The sequence below is a fragment of the Lepidochelys kempii genome, chromosome 4 (assembly GCF_965140285.1).
Source record: "Lepidochelys kempii isolate rLepKem1 chromosome 4, rLepKem1.hap1, whole genome shotgun sequence".
Taxonomy (NCBI): domain Eukaryota; kingdom Metazoa; phylum Chordata; order Testudines; family Cheloniidae; genus Lepidochelys; species Lepidochelys kempii.
The window spans coordinates 134463334-134479233 of record NC_136383.1 but is presented as its reverse complement, the minus strand read 5'-3'; the positions used below and the strand labels follow the sequence as shown (position 1 = coordinate 134479233).

General features: G+C 48.8%; 1 protein-coding gene across 9 annotated transcripts in view; it reads right to left on the bottom strand.

The window, feature by feature from the left end:
* PTPRA (protein tyrosine phosphatase receptor type A) overlaps positions 1 to 15900 on the bottom strand; it is a 259596-nt gene that overhangs the window by 16706 nt on the left and 226990 nt on the right. For 6 of the 9 annotated variants that reach the window (XM_073342939.1, XM_073342931.1, XM_073342934.1 and 3 more), the window contains 8 exons: positions 13324 to 13414; positions 12300 to 12376; positions 9488 to 9524; positions 7055 to 7152; positions 6035 to 6154; positions 4156 to 4322; positions 2464 to 2599; positions 904 to 1053 (listed from right to left, as the gene is read on the bottom strand). In XM_073342939.1, the coding sequence (XP_073199040.1) occupies positions 904 to 1053; positions 2464 to 2599; positions 4156 to 4322; positions 6035 to 6154; positions 7055 to 7152; positions 9488 to 9524; positions 12300 to 12376; positions 13324 to 13414 (876 nt within the window). The other 3 variants (XM_073342937.1, XM_078852610.1, XM_073342938.1) reach the window with 3 other exon arrangements.

The following is a 15900-nucleotide window of genomic DNA, read 5'->3' as shown; positions in this document are numbered from 1 at the left end:
TATTCTGCAATCATAGAATATTAAGGTTGGAAGAGACCTCAGGAGGTCATTTAGTCCAATCCCCTGCTCAAAGCAGGACAAACCGCAACTAAACTAATGGAGCTGTCAGATCTACGACTCCCTTCTGTACTCTCATAAGGATGGTCAGGAGACCTGGCTCAATTCCTGGCTCTGCCAAAGATTCCCAATGTGGCCTTAGGCCAGTCACTTCATCTCTGTGTGCCCCAGTGACCCATCTATCAGATAGGGATATTAACAGTTCCCTACTGCTGATCTCTGCAAGACAGAGACACTACAGTGATGGGGGCCATAAAACTGGCTAGACAGAGAACACACTCTACTTTATCAAGTCCCCAGCCCTATCTCCTCCTGTCAAATTCTGGTTGTTGAGCTGGGAACTAGCAGTGGGAAAGCAGGGGGCACAAGGAGCTCATGTCAAGAATCAGAGAGTGTTTTGGCTTGAAAAAGGACTCCTCTTCCAGTCAGGAGTCCCAGGCCACACTTCTCAGCTGACGGCTGCTTTCCCTAATCTTTGGGCTGGCATTCCCCTACGGGACTCCTCCAAACCCTCAAACCAGCTGGCTTCCAGGTGTCACTTACAGAGAAACTGCACTGGTTACTGCAAACACACTCCAGCAAAACGTTCCTGCTGGGGAAAGGGCCTTGGAACTAAGGGCCCCCTTTTATTCGATATTTAAGGAACAAACAGATCATCCAACCTCTTCGTGCCAGTGGAGGGGCTGTTCCCTCTGCAGGCACTGCCTAGTATTTTGTAGAGTCTGGCTGTCACTCTGCCTGGAGAACCTGCTGTCTCAGGATGGGATTGGATGCAACTTTCATGAGTCACTTGTCCTGGTCTCTCTTTGCAAGGGCACTGAGCCAGCATGGTTTTGACAAACCCACCTTGAACTCCTCCTCTAACCCGTTGCTGCTGGTCCCGGGCACTTTGTTGTAGATTTTCTGGAGATGGCTCTCTAGTGAGGTCACTTCTAGCTCTGTGTCTCCATACAGATAGTGCTCCAGAAGTGCTTGGTATATAAACACATATTGCATCTGAAAGGGAAGCGTGAAGTTACAGGGAGAGACAGCAGCTTCCATACCATGCTCTGAACCCATTCAGCTCCCTGTCTTTCAGCTGAGTGCAATCTAGGAGAGCGTGTGTGGGAAGGGTGGAAGCCCAAAGTCCAGGCACCAACATCAGCACAACCACTGAGCAAATTGGACACATTAAAGTCAATGGTAACTTTCCCCCCATCTGGGAGAGGATCAAATCTTATAACATGTTCTCAGTGACCAGCTACAGAGCGGGGCCATGGGCTGGCAGATCAGGAGATGCTCATGGCTGAAGAAAACAGGGTGGGGGAACAAGGGCAGACCTAGGATGCATGGAACAATGAAGAGTGGCTCAGAGAGGAAGCTGCCTGGAGAGGACTGGTGTTCACATGCTTCCCCTGTCCATGGAGAGTGGGAAGGGCCACATGCTCGGTTTAAATGGCTGAGCATGGCTGCTGCTACTGAATGTCCAGAGCTGGACTCCCAAACACTGATGCATCCCAAATCAGCGGCTACTTTTTAGAACATTGGCCTTGTCCTCACTGTGCCTCAGTGTCACTGTTTGTAAAATGGGGATGGTGATACCTGCCTACCACACAGGCTTAGTTAAGGTTTGCGAAGGGCGTGGGAAGCTTTGCATGAAGGGTGCTATAGAACAGCGGTGTGCAAACTGTGGGGCGTGCCCCCTATGGGGGCGCAGAGGGATGTTTGGGAGGCCAAGCAGCGAAGTCGGGCGGTTCATGCTAGCACCCACAAGGGGCATGGAGGAAGCACCTCAGCAGGCCACCCTGCCTGTGGGTCGGTATGCTGCACCTAGTTCTGCTCCCAGCAGCCTCCACCCCGAGAGACGTGCCTTCCCCCAACCTGAAAACCCGAAGGGGGAGGGGCAGGTACTGGCCCTGCCCTAGCAGTGCAGCCTGGCTGCAAGATAGAAGCAGCCTGCTGCTGAGGAAGCCTTGGCTGTGTAGTAATGGGTGTGTGTGTGTGTGTAAGCCTTGGCTGTGTAGTAATGGGTGTGTGTGTGTGTGTGTGTGTGTACACACACGGACAGATTCCATTACTGGTAAGGGGGACATAACTGGAAAAGTGTGTGCACCACTGCTACAGAGGGCAAAGTGTTATCAGCCACGCTCCAGTAATGGGTGGAAGCTGGAAAGTACTGTGGTCTGGAGGAATGAATGGAGGTTCTGGGAGTCAGTAGATCTGTCTCTTACTTCTGTGCATCCTTGGGCAAATCAGCTCACCTGTCTGTGCCTCAGTGCCCTTTCTGTAAAATGGAGGTGAGACTGACCCACCTCACAGGGGTGCTGCAACCGATTAGCTGCTGTCTGCAGTGTCCTGAGTGTGGGAAGTGCTATGTAAGTGCCCAGAGTCACAGAGCCCCTCTCCAGCCCCTTGGAGTGGACTTACATCGGTCTGTACCATCTGGCAGCGCTGAGCCCGGATCCGGCTCACAAAACCGTACACATCCACCTTCCTCTCTGCATGCATCATGTCCAGCATGGCATCAATGACGATAAAAGTGCCTGTGCGTCCTACCCCGGCGCTGTAACACCAGAGGAACAAGCAGTCAGTGCAGCTGGCATTGGAGTATGGCCCGTTCCACTGCCCCATGCCTGCTCAGGGAAGGTTAGCTGCTGCACAAAGCAACAGAAAGAGCCAAGAGGCTACAACAACTCACCCTAGACAGCAGGCAGCTCAATCCATTCCAGACAAGAAAGAAGAAGGGAGCTCGAACTTGTACCCAACTACAACAGGGGCTATTCTAGGGTCCAAAGGCTACAGCTGAGACAGACATTTCTAGACTCCAACAATCCCACCCCCTGGGACTCAGAGTGCATGAGAGCACAGAGCAGGCCACAGTGAACCCCGGAGTCGATTCAGACTGGTAGCGTCTTGAAGTCCTGCCTGTGGATGTTGCCTGGCTGTCCTCTGCCCCCAGCTTCCTTCCAGCCTGCCCTCTCCCCTACAGGGGTAGGCCCATGGCAGCCAGTCACTCTGACAGGCCAGAGCCCAGCTCCATCGCTCCTCTCTCTGGCTCTGTCCATGCTTTGGGTTCCTGTTCTCAGTGCTCAGCTCTCAATGTATCAAGGGAGAGATGAGCCCAAGGGAAGGTCAGACTTGTGGGAACTTTTCATGGAAGAGTATGTAGAGCTGAAGAGGCTCAGGGTGGATCCTCGCACTAGTTCCAACACGTTTGAGTCTTGTCAGGGAGCCTGAGGGAGACGCATGGAGTAGTGAGTGAGTGAGTGAGTGTGTGTGTGTCCTGCAAGAGGGATTTGCCCAACGTCCTCAGTCACATCATCTCTAGCTCACCCTGTTACACTGGCTGCCACACTCCTCTCTAGAAGTGGCTGCATATCAGTTCCGCTGGGTCTTTATAATTTGTGAAGGGTAAAGGGGCTACAGAAGTGAACAGCATTACAGACAGCATTGTCTCATGGCCAGAGCAGGGGAATGTGAGTCAGGAGAGCTGGGTCCAATTGCTGGTTCTGCCACTCACTTGCCATCATGACCCTGAGCAAGTCAAGGTGCCTGGCTGGCTCCCACCCTCCCTGGCAGTGCTCGAGAACAGGAGGATGTGGAAGCTATATATCAAATATGGTGGATATTACCCCAGGCAAGCTCTGCAGCTTCTTTGTTATTCCAGGTAGAGAGAGAGCTTGGAGCTCCTTGCTTTGCCTGGGATCCACTCCAGTAAGGGTTAAAGCCCAAATCTCAAATGCAGGATGCTGGAATGTTATAGCCTGCTGTGATATTACCCCCGGTGGCTGTGTCCACAGAGCAGCCAAGTGAGCTGTTACTACTACTCCTGCTAGCCACAGGCCATCTTCTTTGGTCACATGGCTCACGCGAGGCCTGTGCTTTTGGAGGTGAAAGGGCAGGGCTCTAGTCCCAGCTCCCCGTGCATGTGATTTATGCATAACTATGGCTGTTGCTTGCACTCATGCAGTGAATCCAGGACCCCCTCTGTCTGCCCCTGGCAACCTTCTGCAGGAGATAGAACAGGTTTCTCTGGATAACCCCCGAGAGCTGTCAGGCAGAGATACATGGAGGAGGGAGGGAGGGCGGGCTCTCTGGGAGATGTGGCCCTGGACTCACCTGCAGTGAACGACTATCGCTCCTGCATACTGGGGGTTACACATCTTCACCTTCTTCAGGAACTTCAGCATCCCAATAGGGGTGAAGGGGACCCCAAAGTCAGGCCAACTGGTGAAGTGGAACTGGGTCACCAGGCGCTGAGGCTTTTTGTTTGTGACATCACCTACCTGTGGGGAGAGCACACGCCTTGGTTACTGTCAGACACTCAGCTTCATTACCTTCCCCCCAGGGACCGAGAGCAGAGAGGAGCTTCCAGTCCAGGGTTCAGGCAACCCTAAAGTTCAGCGGGGTTGGAACTGGTTTTGGGATTCAGGGTTGGTTCTAAAGGCCTGATGGCTGAAAATCAGGTGTTGCACCCTACTAATGCTCCAAACTCCAAGGCTATGAAATCTCAAGGAACTGCTCAGCTTATATCTCAGTGTTTCTAAAATCCTAGGACCAGAGTCTCAGCTGCACTGAAGTCAGTGGAGGTAGGCCAATCTCTTCTAGCTGAGGCTGTCTCTCCTGGTGTTTACTGAGGAAGGGGGCAGAAACTAGATGGGCCCCACAATTCCTCTAAGGCGTTTTGGAGCCTGCAGTTTTCCTGTAGTGCATTCTCAATAAGGTGGTGCCAATGGAGACTTCAAACGCAGAGCACAACATCTGGGGTGGTCAGGAATCCTGCTGACTGCTTGGCTACCACCCTAGGAATTTCACTTTGTGTTTCAAGCTCAATCAAACCAGGTCAAAGGTGCTGCGTTTCACTCCTACACAACCTGAAGGCACAGAGTGACCCAGTATTCTTCAGAGTGGCTCACTTAGCAGGACTTAAGATTCATAATGGGGCACATTTTCACTGTTCCAATTCCACTGTAAATGTTTCACACCGCTCTCCTCTTAACATCTGTCCTAACTGTATAAAGGGTAGAGAGGCGCCAAGCACAGAAAGGATGAGCCTGTGGTCAGTGCACTGGACTGGGACTCAGGAGATCCAAGATCAATTCCCAGCTCTGCCACAGACTGCTTGTGTGACACTGGACAAGTTACTTACTTTCTGTGCCTCAGTGCCCCATAATAGCACTGCCCTGCCCCACTGGGGGATTGTGAGCATAAACTCCATTAATGATCATGAGGTGTTCAGATTCTATAGTAAGTGAGGCCATAAAAATAGAGGGAAAAAATAACTGCAGCTTTGGATTCCATCTCAGCTCCTGAGATGTCTGACATTTTGCTAAGCGCACACAGCTACATGCTCCGTAACAAGAGAGTGAGGGCCCAGGTGCAAAAATACACAAACGAGTGCATGACTGTAGCAGTGTGTACACACTGGGAAACTGCATGCACAAGGAGGATATTTAGGCCCTTACTGCCCTATTCGGGTGCACACCTGCCCCACTTCCACATGCAACTGTGGTAACTGCACATGTAAATACACATGTAAAACTGTGTATGCTAAGTATTAAAGCAACACTGGCCCATCCTCAGATCCTCAGCTGGTGTAAATCCGTATATCTCCAGTGGCTCCAACAGAGTGATGCAGATTTACACCAGCTGAGGAGGTGGCCTTAAATAACTAAGCTGAGTTAAGTGCAAAAAGCTATGGTGAAAACAGAGTGAGGACTCTAGTTATGTCACTCTCAAAACTCAGGGCACAATTAATAACACAGGAAGTGTATAATTTTTACCATGACCATGTCCTTCAAAGAGGCACACAAAGCGTCCCAACCTGCCGATCCCGAGCGAGAACATGTCCCATGGGGACATTGTGAAAGTTTGGGGCTTTGTAGTGAGTCAGACAATCCTCGCTACAGGCAGGAGCACCTTAATTCTTTCCTGCTTTCTGTGATGGAAAGCAGTGAGGGTAGTGGGGAAGCGAAGGGGAGTAAGTGAACCATGGTACCTGTTGAATGCAGAACTTTCGCACTGTGTAGTCAACCAAGACAGTCACATCCTCCACAGACACCCGGATGTTTCCATAAGTCCAGCAGCCCTGATCTGGCCAGTATTGAGCACATTTGCACTGGAGAGAAATGACACAAAAGCAAGGCAAGGAATTATTTCAGGGAAGTTCTCTGGCCTCTGTTATACAAGAGGTCAGACTAGAGGATCATAGTGGTCCCTTCTGGTCTTGGAATCTATGAAAGCCCAGTGTCTAGAGACCCAAGGATGAGCCTAGTAAAAATACCTGGGAATTGCCATCTTGGATTAGACCAATTCCCCAGGGAGCCCAGCAGTGACACTGTAATAACACAGTGTGGAACTGGGCCCTATGAGTTTACAGCTGAATTGTAACAAAAATAAACACACTGGATCAGATCCTTAGCTGGTGTAAATTGGCTCTAATGAAGTCAATGGAGTTATACTGTTTTACACCAGCTGAAGATCTGGTCCCCTATCCTGTTCCTGTTGAAGACAAGGGAAGTTTGGCCAACAGCTTCAATGGGAGCAGAGAAGGCCCTGACTGTTTGCTTCCTTGTGTGTGGAGTGCATGTTTGTCACATCTGTTAAGGGCAGGGGAGCTATGGGGAAATCTGCAGAATCTCATGTATGAGTTATACTTGCAGACCCCAACACATGGATAACCCAAGCTAATGTGCAACTCTTTGTCCCTCTCTAGTGGCTGGGTCATATATATAAGTGTAAAAGTTTACTACTGTCTGCAGGCTAATGGATGGGGTCTTTTAGTGCAAGCAGTAGAGGCTTATGCTTTTAGATCCAGAAGTCCCACGTTCAATCTCACAGACAGCCCTTCTAGTGGCTTTGTTTCCATGGGCACCTACAAGTGAAGTAACCACTTGCCTAGCTGCCCAGTTTTCATGTGCTTGTCCAGGGTGTGGCAAGCCCAGGAATTCCCCAGGCCTCCATTCACCATCACAGCAGGGTAAATGTGTCCATGTGAGTAGTATTCCCTGACATTCACCTCTTTTCTCTCTTTCAGGTTAGTCACCATGACTATTGTTGCTGTGTTCTGCTCCCAAATCATTCTCCAGAAATCATTCACTGTTTCTTCTTTTGGTCCTAAAAAGACAAAGACCAAACACAGGTATTACGCACTGGAAAGGAACGTCATCCAGCCAGTGCCAGATTTTCTCCTAGTAAAAACCAACAGGGAGAGGCACATACAGAGTTGGTAATGACTGTGCAGCAATGTAATAGGTTTTCCACTTTTTCCCCACTAAGTGGCAGCAAAGGGCATTCAAATTCCTCTAATATATTGCTGTATTTTTAAAAGGGATTGGATATATTTTATGACCAGTAATTACATTTGTAGCAATGCAAGCTAAGATAAATGTGAGGGGGAAACTGAGGCACAGATCAATGAAATGACTTGCCCAAGGTCACAAAGGGTATCTGTGGCAGAGCCAGAAACAAAACCTAGGAATCCTGATCACCAGTCCTGTGCTTTAACTGCAAGATCTTCCCTAAATTTGATCCTCATTAGTAGAGCCCTGCGCCAATACAAAATTTATATCTGCATCCGATCTGCGATCTGCAAAAATGGTCCACGGATGCGGATATCTGCGGCTATAAAGCGGATATGTGCAGATTTGCAGGGCTCTCTCATAAGAGTCATTACTGACTGCCCACCAGACAAGCTGCTGAACTGTACCTAAACATCATGACCCAAACTCCAGGCTATGGCTGGGCAACACACAGCACAGGCTTTGCCATCTCTTACGCTGGGCTGGCTGAATGGCAGGCCCATCCTCTAACATTACTTAGCTGTAAGACTGCTCCAAGTTACAACAGTTGCCACCGGCCCATGGGGTTGTTACAGCAAGTGGTGATCAGCAGCTTGTAAGGAAGCCTCCTATGCCAGTAGCAGGGATAAAGGGCGATGGGTAGGGTAGGAGCTGCGACACACTCTACACCACCAGAGCTGCCTCCTTTACTGGCATGATCCTCCCATGGCTTTAGGGCCACAGTCTGCTGGGCACGCAGCAAAGTGGTTAGTACCACATACAATGCTGCAAATCCACCAGTGCCAAGGAGGTACAGATGGTGCACAACCCCGCTCTAGAGTGGCTTGTGGGGGTGGGAGACCAGCAGGGTTTGGCAAGATTTGAGAAACTAGCCCACCTGTTAGTCTCCAGCACTCCTCCCCCTGTCATGAAGGAAAAGTCTCGCCATAGTGAATGTTGCAACTAAGTTTTTCTCTGTTGATACACTATTGTCTACTGATGTACAAAAGGAGTGGAGATTAGACCAAATAAGCCTGAAACTGTCTTCACATCAGAGGATTCCTGTGTTTTTATTATGAGATTTAACTGAGATTCCAACAGTTTACACCAGAAAGGGTTACAGGCCTATATGAATCACAACAGCCAGGCAGTTACACTAGCAGGGACATGGGATTGTAAGTACTGTGACAGGGTCAGGCCAGATGGCTACAGGAGAGTGATAGAAGGCAGCTATATTAGCCCCAGGTTAAGTAGGTCTCTTTTCCCTGGGTAAAGTGACAGGGAAGGTTCTAGAACAATCAGAAACTTTCTGGAAACAATTAAGGCAGACAGGCTGATTAGAACACCTGCAGCCAATCAAGAAGCTGCTAGAATCAATTAAGGCAGACTAATCAGGGTACCTGGGTTTAAAAAGGAGCTCACTTCAGTTTGTGATGTGCATGCAAGGAGCTGGGAGCGAGAAGGCGTACTAGTGGAAGACTGAGAAGTACAAGCATTATCAGTCACCAGGAGGGAGGTCCTGTGGTGAGAATAAAGAAGGTGTTGGGAGGAGGCCATGGGGAAGTAGCCCAGGGAGTTGTAGCTGTCACACAGTTGTTACAGGAGCCACTGTAGACAGCTGCAATCCACAGGGCCCTGGGCTGGAACCCGGAATAGAGGGCAGGCCCGGGTTCCCCCCATTCCTCCATCCCCCACAACTCCCTACTTGATACCGGAGGAGCTGAGCTGTGGGTTCACGAAAACGGCCAAATTGAGGGCTGCCATGAATCTCCAAGGCGAGCAAATCTGCCAATAAGTGCAAGACCCACAAAGGTGGAGGAGGAACTTTGTCACAGTACCCATGATCCTCATACTTCAGGGCACAAGGTGACCACCAGCTGAGGTCAAAAAGGGACTTTCTTGACTTCCTCCCTAAGATCCAGTACTGCAGAGATAGGTTCCTGGAGTTCAATACCTTCCTTTGACACATCCAGCACTGAACTTGTACATGGGCTTACAATCTGTCCATACTATGGCATTTCCTACATTTCCATCTCAGACTCCCTGGATTTTGACCAAGATGATGGATCCAGGGCTGTTGAGCCACAGGTAAAATTTCACAATTTCATAGATCAGGGAAGAATTACCCCATCAGCTTGATACTGTCTTGACACAGTAACTAGAGATTTTACCTTGTGCAGCAATAAACTTGTTTTTTTCTTGGTACCCCTGCAGAGACACAAAACGAGAAAGGAACATCACAATGAAAGAACAGCCCTCCTCCAAGACAAAGTTGGGTGCATCTCAGCCTCCCTCTAGCACTGTGCCCTGTGTTCACATCAGCAAACATACAAGGACGCCCTTCACTGTGCATTTTGAGAGCACACAGCATCGCGCTCTCAACTCTGCTGACCCTTGTATTAGTGCTGCAGAGTGACCTGTTTATCCTAGCTCTCAGAGTTGAAGAAAATCTTTCTCCATTAGCAGCAATCACAATGCAGTTTCAGTTGCATACGGTGCTCTTCATTTTCTTCTCATCCAGCTGTAAGCTGTTAAAAAGCAGTTAATGTGTTGCACCCCAGAGATGGCTACAGTCCCATGGTGGGTGAAGTGATCCATATTTATAATGCAAAAACTTTCATCTTGAAGGATCCTATAGCATTTTACAAACTCTCTCTCCCCTAACCTAATCTCTCCTAAAATTGCAAACTAAACTGGGAATCCTTTGGGATGACAAGTGGTATTACAAACATTATATATTATTCCACCAGTAGATGGTGCTAGGCTTTATACGTGGAATGGGTCAGCAGCTGGAAGTGCTCTGTTATAGCAGCCTGTTGCTGGGTGTGCTTCTAGCAGAAAGTGCAGAGAAAGGCTTTTGGAATCCCTGACCCCATGCATAAGCAGACGTGCTAAGAATGCAGTACAGCAGGGTGTACGGGAGACCAAGAATCATGACATGTTACCAAGTGGTTAATAAACTGAGCTGACATTCACTTACTCCATTGCTGACCTGCCCACTCTTCCAACAACCAGTCCAATTCCCAAACCCATCATCATGGGCCCAGCAGGCTCTGATTGGAGAAATGGTGCCCGAGCCAGGCAAGGACCATGACCAGAGGATCCCCTCCCTGAAGGAAGCACAGTCTGGCCTTGTATGATCTGGGAAGTCATTGAATTTGCCCATCAAATGGCCTGAAATAAGTAATTTCCCCCAAAGCACAGGCATAGTGATATGTGATAACCTCAGAGCTGAGCTCAGATACCACAGTCTGAGCACCACTCAGCGCCCATACAAGTCAGCAGATACCCTACAGGCTCCTGGCTAGAGTGTTTAAAGGGTTCTTTGCTTTTCTTGTTGATGCCAATTTGTATTTTGGAGAGAATAAAATGGATTTCATGTTTTGAAAACCATTCCTGCATCGCCTTGCTTTTCTTTTGGTGCATTAATACTCCATTTAAAATATGTAGAGTACATATTGCTCCTCTTAGTAGCTATTATTGCTACTATTAATTATCTGCATTACGTTAGCACCAATAGGTCCCAAATGATTTGGGGCTCTGTTGGGCTAGGTGCTGTACATTTACATTGTAAAACAGTCGCTTCCCTGAAAAATCTACCATCTAGACACACAAACAGTCGGAGAAAATAAAGTATTGTTATTTCCATTATACAGATGGGAAACTGAGGCACATATTAAATGACTTGCTCAAGGTCACATAGGAAGTCAGTGGCAGAGAGAGCAATTGAACCCAAATCTCCTGAGTCCCAGGCCAGTGTCCTACCCACAAGATCATCCCTCTTCTCTCTAGTAACACTCATTTGTGCAATGATTATGCTTTATTGTTTATTTAAAGGGAAACTGAGCTCTGGGAGTAACTCGATAGACAGGACTCTGGATTAACTGCTCACTCAATGACCTGTCACAGAAAGGGAAGCATTTCATGCATCAAAACATATATGTTAAGGAAATGGGGCTGCAAACTCAACCTGACATCTGAAAATCAAGCTATGTTTTTTCTACCCACATCACCATGTTTCACTAGCAAAAGCCATGATCTCCTTATCCCATCTGAGTCAACAGCAAAACTTCCATTGACTCTGATGGGAGCAGAGCAGGCCCAAAGGTGCTGTAAGCAGAATTTAGCTGGCCAGCTGGTTGGTTTTTCATGCACTTTGTTCCCGATCCGGCAAGCCCTTTGGCTGCATGGCTTCCCCTGGCTACAAAGGGAGGTCTGAACATGGAGGGATTGCACAACTGGGTCCTCAGTAATTTATAGATTTTAAATGCCAGATGGGACCATGAGATCATCTAGTCTGACTTCCTGAATAACACAGGCCAGAGAACTTCACTCATTTACCTCTGCACTGAGCCCAGTAATTGGTTGCTTGACTAAATCGTGTCTTTCAGAAAGGCATACAGTCTTGATTTGAAGACATCAAAAGATGGAGAATCCACCACTTCCCCGGGGAGTTTGTTCCAATGGTTGATCACCTTCACTTAAAATTTGTCTTTCAACCAGGGATGACCACAAAGTCCTTTCCAAACATTAAAGCTAAGCTCCACAACATCGCAGTGAGTTAGGTGTTATCGATGGGGAAACAAAGGCACAGAGAGACATGACCAAGGTCACACAGCAGATTAGCAGCAGAGCAAGGAACAGCGGTGTTGGCTCTCAGCCCCTTGCTCTAAGACCACATTCCCTTTGTGGATGTATGAGACAGAACAGAACACAGCTCCCTCTCCCATAGCTGTATGGACGCTACAGCACTGACAACACCATCACAACGCTTGGCCAGTGAACTAAGCAGACATGAGTCAGAGAGGAAGAGAGAGAGAGGCAGTACCAAGGGGCCATTTCTTAGCAGTCCCTTTCCCGACTATAACCACACTCCACGTAAGGCACATGCCTGATGGCTAGCCTCACTCCAAGTGAAACAGGCCATCACAGGACCAGGTACCCCTCAAACCAATCAGTAACAAAGTCCATGCCAGAACTTACATTAATGAAGGAGGCGTTAATGTAATCAGAATCCGGGACACCTTCAATGGGAGTCAGATGAACCCTGGAATGATCATCTAGAGAAAAATCAAAACTATGCATTAAAAACTAAATAGATGTTAATGAACTTCTATATCCAGGGGAAGCTGATTATCTAATTGGTGCTTCAGGTAGAGGAAGCCTTTGGCTGGATAGGTTCCCAAGGTTTCACTTCACTGCATTTGTTGAAAGCTTTATGCACTGAAATCATCATGTACTTAAGCCTAGAGATGTGATAAATTCTGCAGAGCGTATAAATTCAAGAGGGTTCCATGCCCAGTGCTCATCCAACCCTGAACCATGCAAATACATTGTCTCTCTTCAGTTACATTCAGGCAATTGAGAGTTCTTGGCCTCCTGTCCAGTTTAATTTTGTATCTTCCTCAGCCTCCCACCATGACCTGTGCTCTAGCTATTGCCTATGGTGTACACCTGCATCCTTCCAGACTATAAATTGAGCAGTTTAGCATGTGTTAAAAGGCAGTTGGCCTGGTCTACACTAGACTTTTCAAATGTGTTAGCTAGCGTGTGTTAGCTAAGAAGTGCAAACACCACACTTTAAATCCTAGTCTAGACAAGCTCTAGGAGAGAGAGGGGAGTTCACTCTCCAAGACCCATTCTATCTGTCACTAGGGGCTTTACAACAGCATGGACACCTGTCCAATAGAAACTGGCCTGAGTCTTTCCGGCTCGGGCTACAGCTGCAGGGAGCTCTTTCTACTATGTGTTAACTGGACCTAGATCGGATGAAGCAGCCTGCACAGTGGTGGGAACCAACCTCACCTCTCCTGTTGCTTTAACTCAACACCTTGTATGTGGTTTCCTGTTAGTTAGCAATCGCTGCTCAGCAGGCCCGTTACGCGCCCCACTTCCGTCCACCACAGCCATACAGAATGGAGAAAAAGGTCAACAGCAGCAGTGTCAGCTGCATTTGGCTACCACCCACACAAGCCTCAATGAAGCCGCACTGGGAGCAAATACATACAGGGCAAAATGTTCACATATCTGTTCTTCTCTTTGTTTTCCTCCTTGGAGGCAGCTTCGCATGTGGCCTGGATGGGGCATGCTGGGAGAGCCTGTAAGGGCAGGAGAAATGAGATTTCCTGTTATACTTCCACTGTACGCAGGGTTGGGGAAGAGCATGTCATTGTAGTAAACACAAACCAATCAGCAATTCTATACAGTGATGAACCCTGCTGTATCTTGAGGGTCTTTCATCCAAGATCTCAAAGGTGGTAAGTCAGTAGCCTCTCATTTGGGGGAAAATGAGGCATAGAGGTTACATGATTCACCTAAGATGACACAATGGAAAAGACACAAATGACAACTGGAAGAGCTAGGAATAGGACCCAGGAGTCCTGGCTCCCAGACCCCTGCTCTAACTTCTAGGCAAACTCTGCTCCCTCCCTCCCTCCTCTCCAAGTCAATGTGAAATGCTCAAGGCTCACCTTCCTGTGCCCTTCAGAGAAGCAGGCTAGATCAGGAGAAGAGTGGGAGGGGGTACATAGAGCAAAGGGGCAGCACATGCTCCTGTAACAGCAAAGGGATCATGGGAAACAGCCAGGGCTCAGCTTAGTGCAACTCTGCTCTGTTGAGCTCTTACATAGGTACAGTGGGAGGCCCTTAGAAAGGATGGCAAGTGGAAGCCCCCTTACACTTCAGGCTCACAATCCTCCACCATCTCCCCATCCCTTCTCCCAAAGCTAGAGGCACAAATGAGCTATTAGGGTTTCATAGTTCCAATAATGCTGAGTCCCTTTTGTGAAGTGCTTTAGGATCTGTAGATACTCGCTGTCCTGCCATGCTGCAGTAGCAAGAATGTCTCTGCTAGCACCATTCACAGAAGCAATTCATTTCTGAACACAAACATCTCAAGATGGAAAATGGTTAATGAAAAATGAGCCTGTCTAGATGGAGGGGAAGGTGATGGAATAGAGGCTCAGATAACTGTTTACACAAGCTCAGGCCTCCTTGCAGGGAGAAAATCTTCACTTAACACAGGGGTGGCCAACCTTGGCCTCAGAAGGAGCTAGAATTTACCAATGTACATTGCCAAAGAGCCACAGTAATATGTCAGCAGCCCCCCATCAGCCCCCCCTCCCTGCTCCTGGCGCCTCCCACCCACCAGCAGCCCTGCTGCAGCACCTCCCCCTCCCTCTCAGCACCTCCCAATCGACTGTTTTGTGGTGTGCAGGAGGCTCTGGTGGGGAGGAGCGAGGGCACGGCAGGCTCAGGGGAGGGGACGGGAAGGGGTGGAGTGGGGGCAGGGGACGGGAAGGGGTGGAGTGGGGGCAGGGCCTGTGGCAGAACCAGGAGTTGAGCAGTGAGCACCCCCCAGCACATTGGAAAGTTGGCGCTTGTAGTTCCAGCCCCAGAGTCGGTGCCTAGATAAGGAGCCGCATATTAACGTCTGAAGAGCCGCATGTGGCTCCGGAGCCACAGACTGGCCACCCCGACCTAACATGAAATAAGGTGCTATATTATCCAGAAACACAAGGTGGCAGCAAATCCTCCTCCAACACAAACCAGACCATCCCATCAGCACATCCGAGACAGGGTAGGTGCAGCTCGGCTCTTTTCCCATTACCTCAGGTTGACAGATCCCAAATGCCACCAGTGATACATCAGACTGAATTAGGGTTTGGAGCTGGCTGGTCACCCCATATCCCATTAGTCACCCCCACCCCATATCAGCCAGGTGGAACATTCTATGGTGCCATGAGCCAATACTGGGCACAGGGGCTATGGACTTTTCTTCTTTAAAAAATAGTCAAGTGAATTGAATATTGATTCAAAGATAGCAGCCTGACAGCCCTGGAAAGTATCATCATCTCTCCATAGAGCACAAACAGCAACTGAGCAAGCTTCCCCCACGCTGCCCTGCCAATTCACTCCAACCCTGACCTGGATAGACCCCTTCCCAGGTGTCACAGGGGATTCATTCTCCACAGCCCATGCAGTCCTGGGCCTCTCTGGCAAGATGGCCAGTTGGAGCTAAATGTGCTACTGCTGTGATGCAGACCAGCTGAGACCTACCGAGTTGTTCCATGCAAGTCACCAAATAGGCAGCAGAGGGTGACAACTTTCAATCACAGTAGATCAGATATGATCACAATGTGATTTCGTCCACAACTGGGGGAAGTAGCAGGTATCTAAGGTTGAGGGGAGGAAGAGTTGGGTTTCTCAGCATTGGTGATCTTATGTGGCCCACTAGCTCAGTGTCTTCCTCTACTGGCTGTCCACACAAGAGGATAAGAACCCACTGCTGCTACCAACTAAAGAGTTATTCCTTTAGCTCAAGAGATAGAGGCTTGTGCTTTAGGGATAGAAGTCCAGGATGCAATTCACATTTCATCAGAAATGATCCCAAAGAAGTTTACTGACTACACTAATACCCAATTACTGAAATGCAGCCACTTCTGTGGTGCAAGGCAGCAACCAACTGGCCCAACAGCAGCTGGGAGAGGGGAAATTTTTGGCTAGGGCACAAGGCATTTTGGTGGGTTTGTCTAACAGTAAGGTATTGTAATTCTACAGGCCTGTGTATCCTGGGGAAAACTGG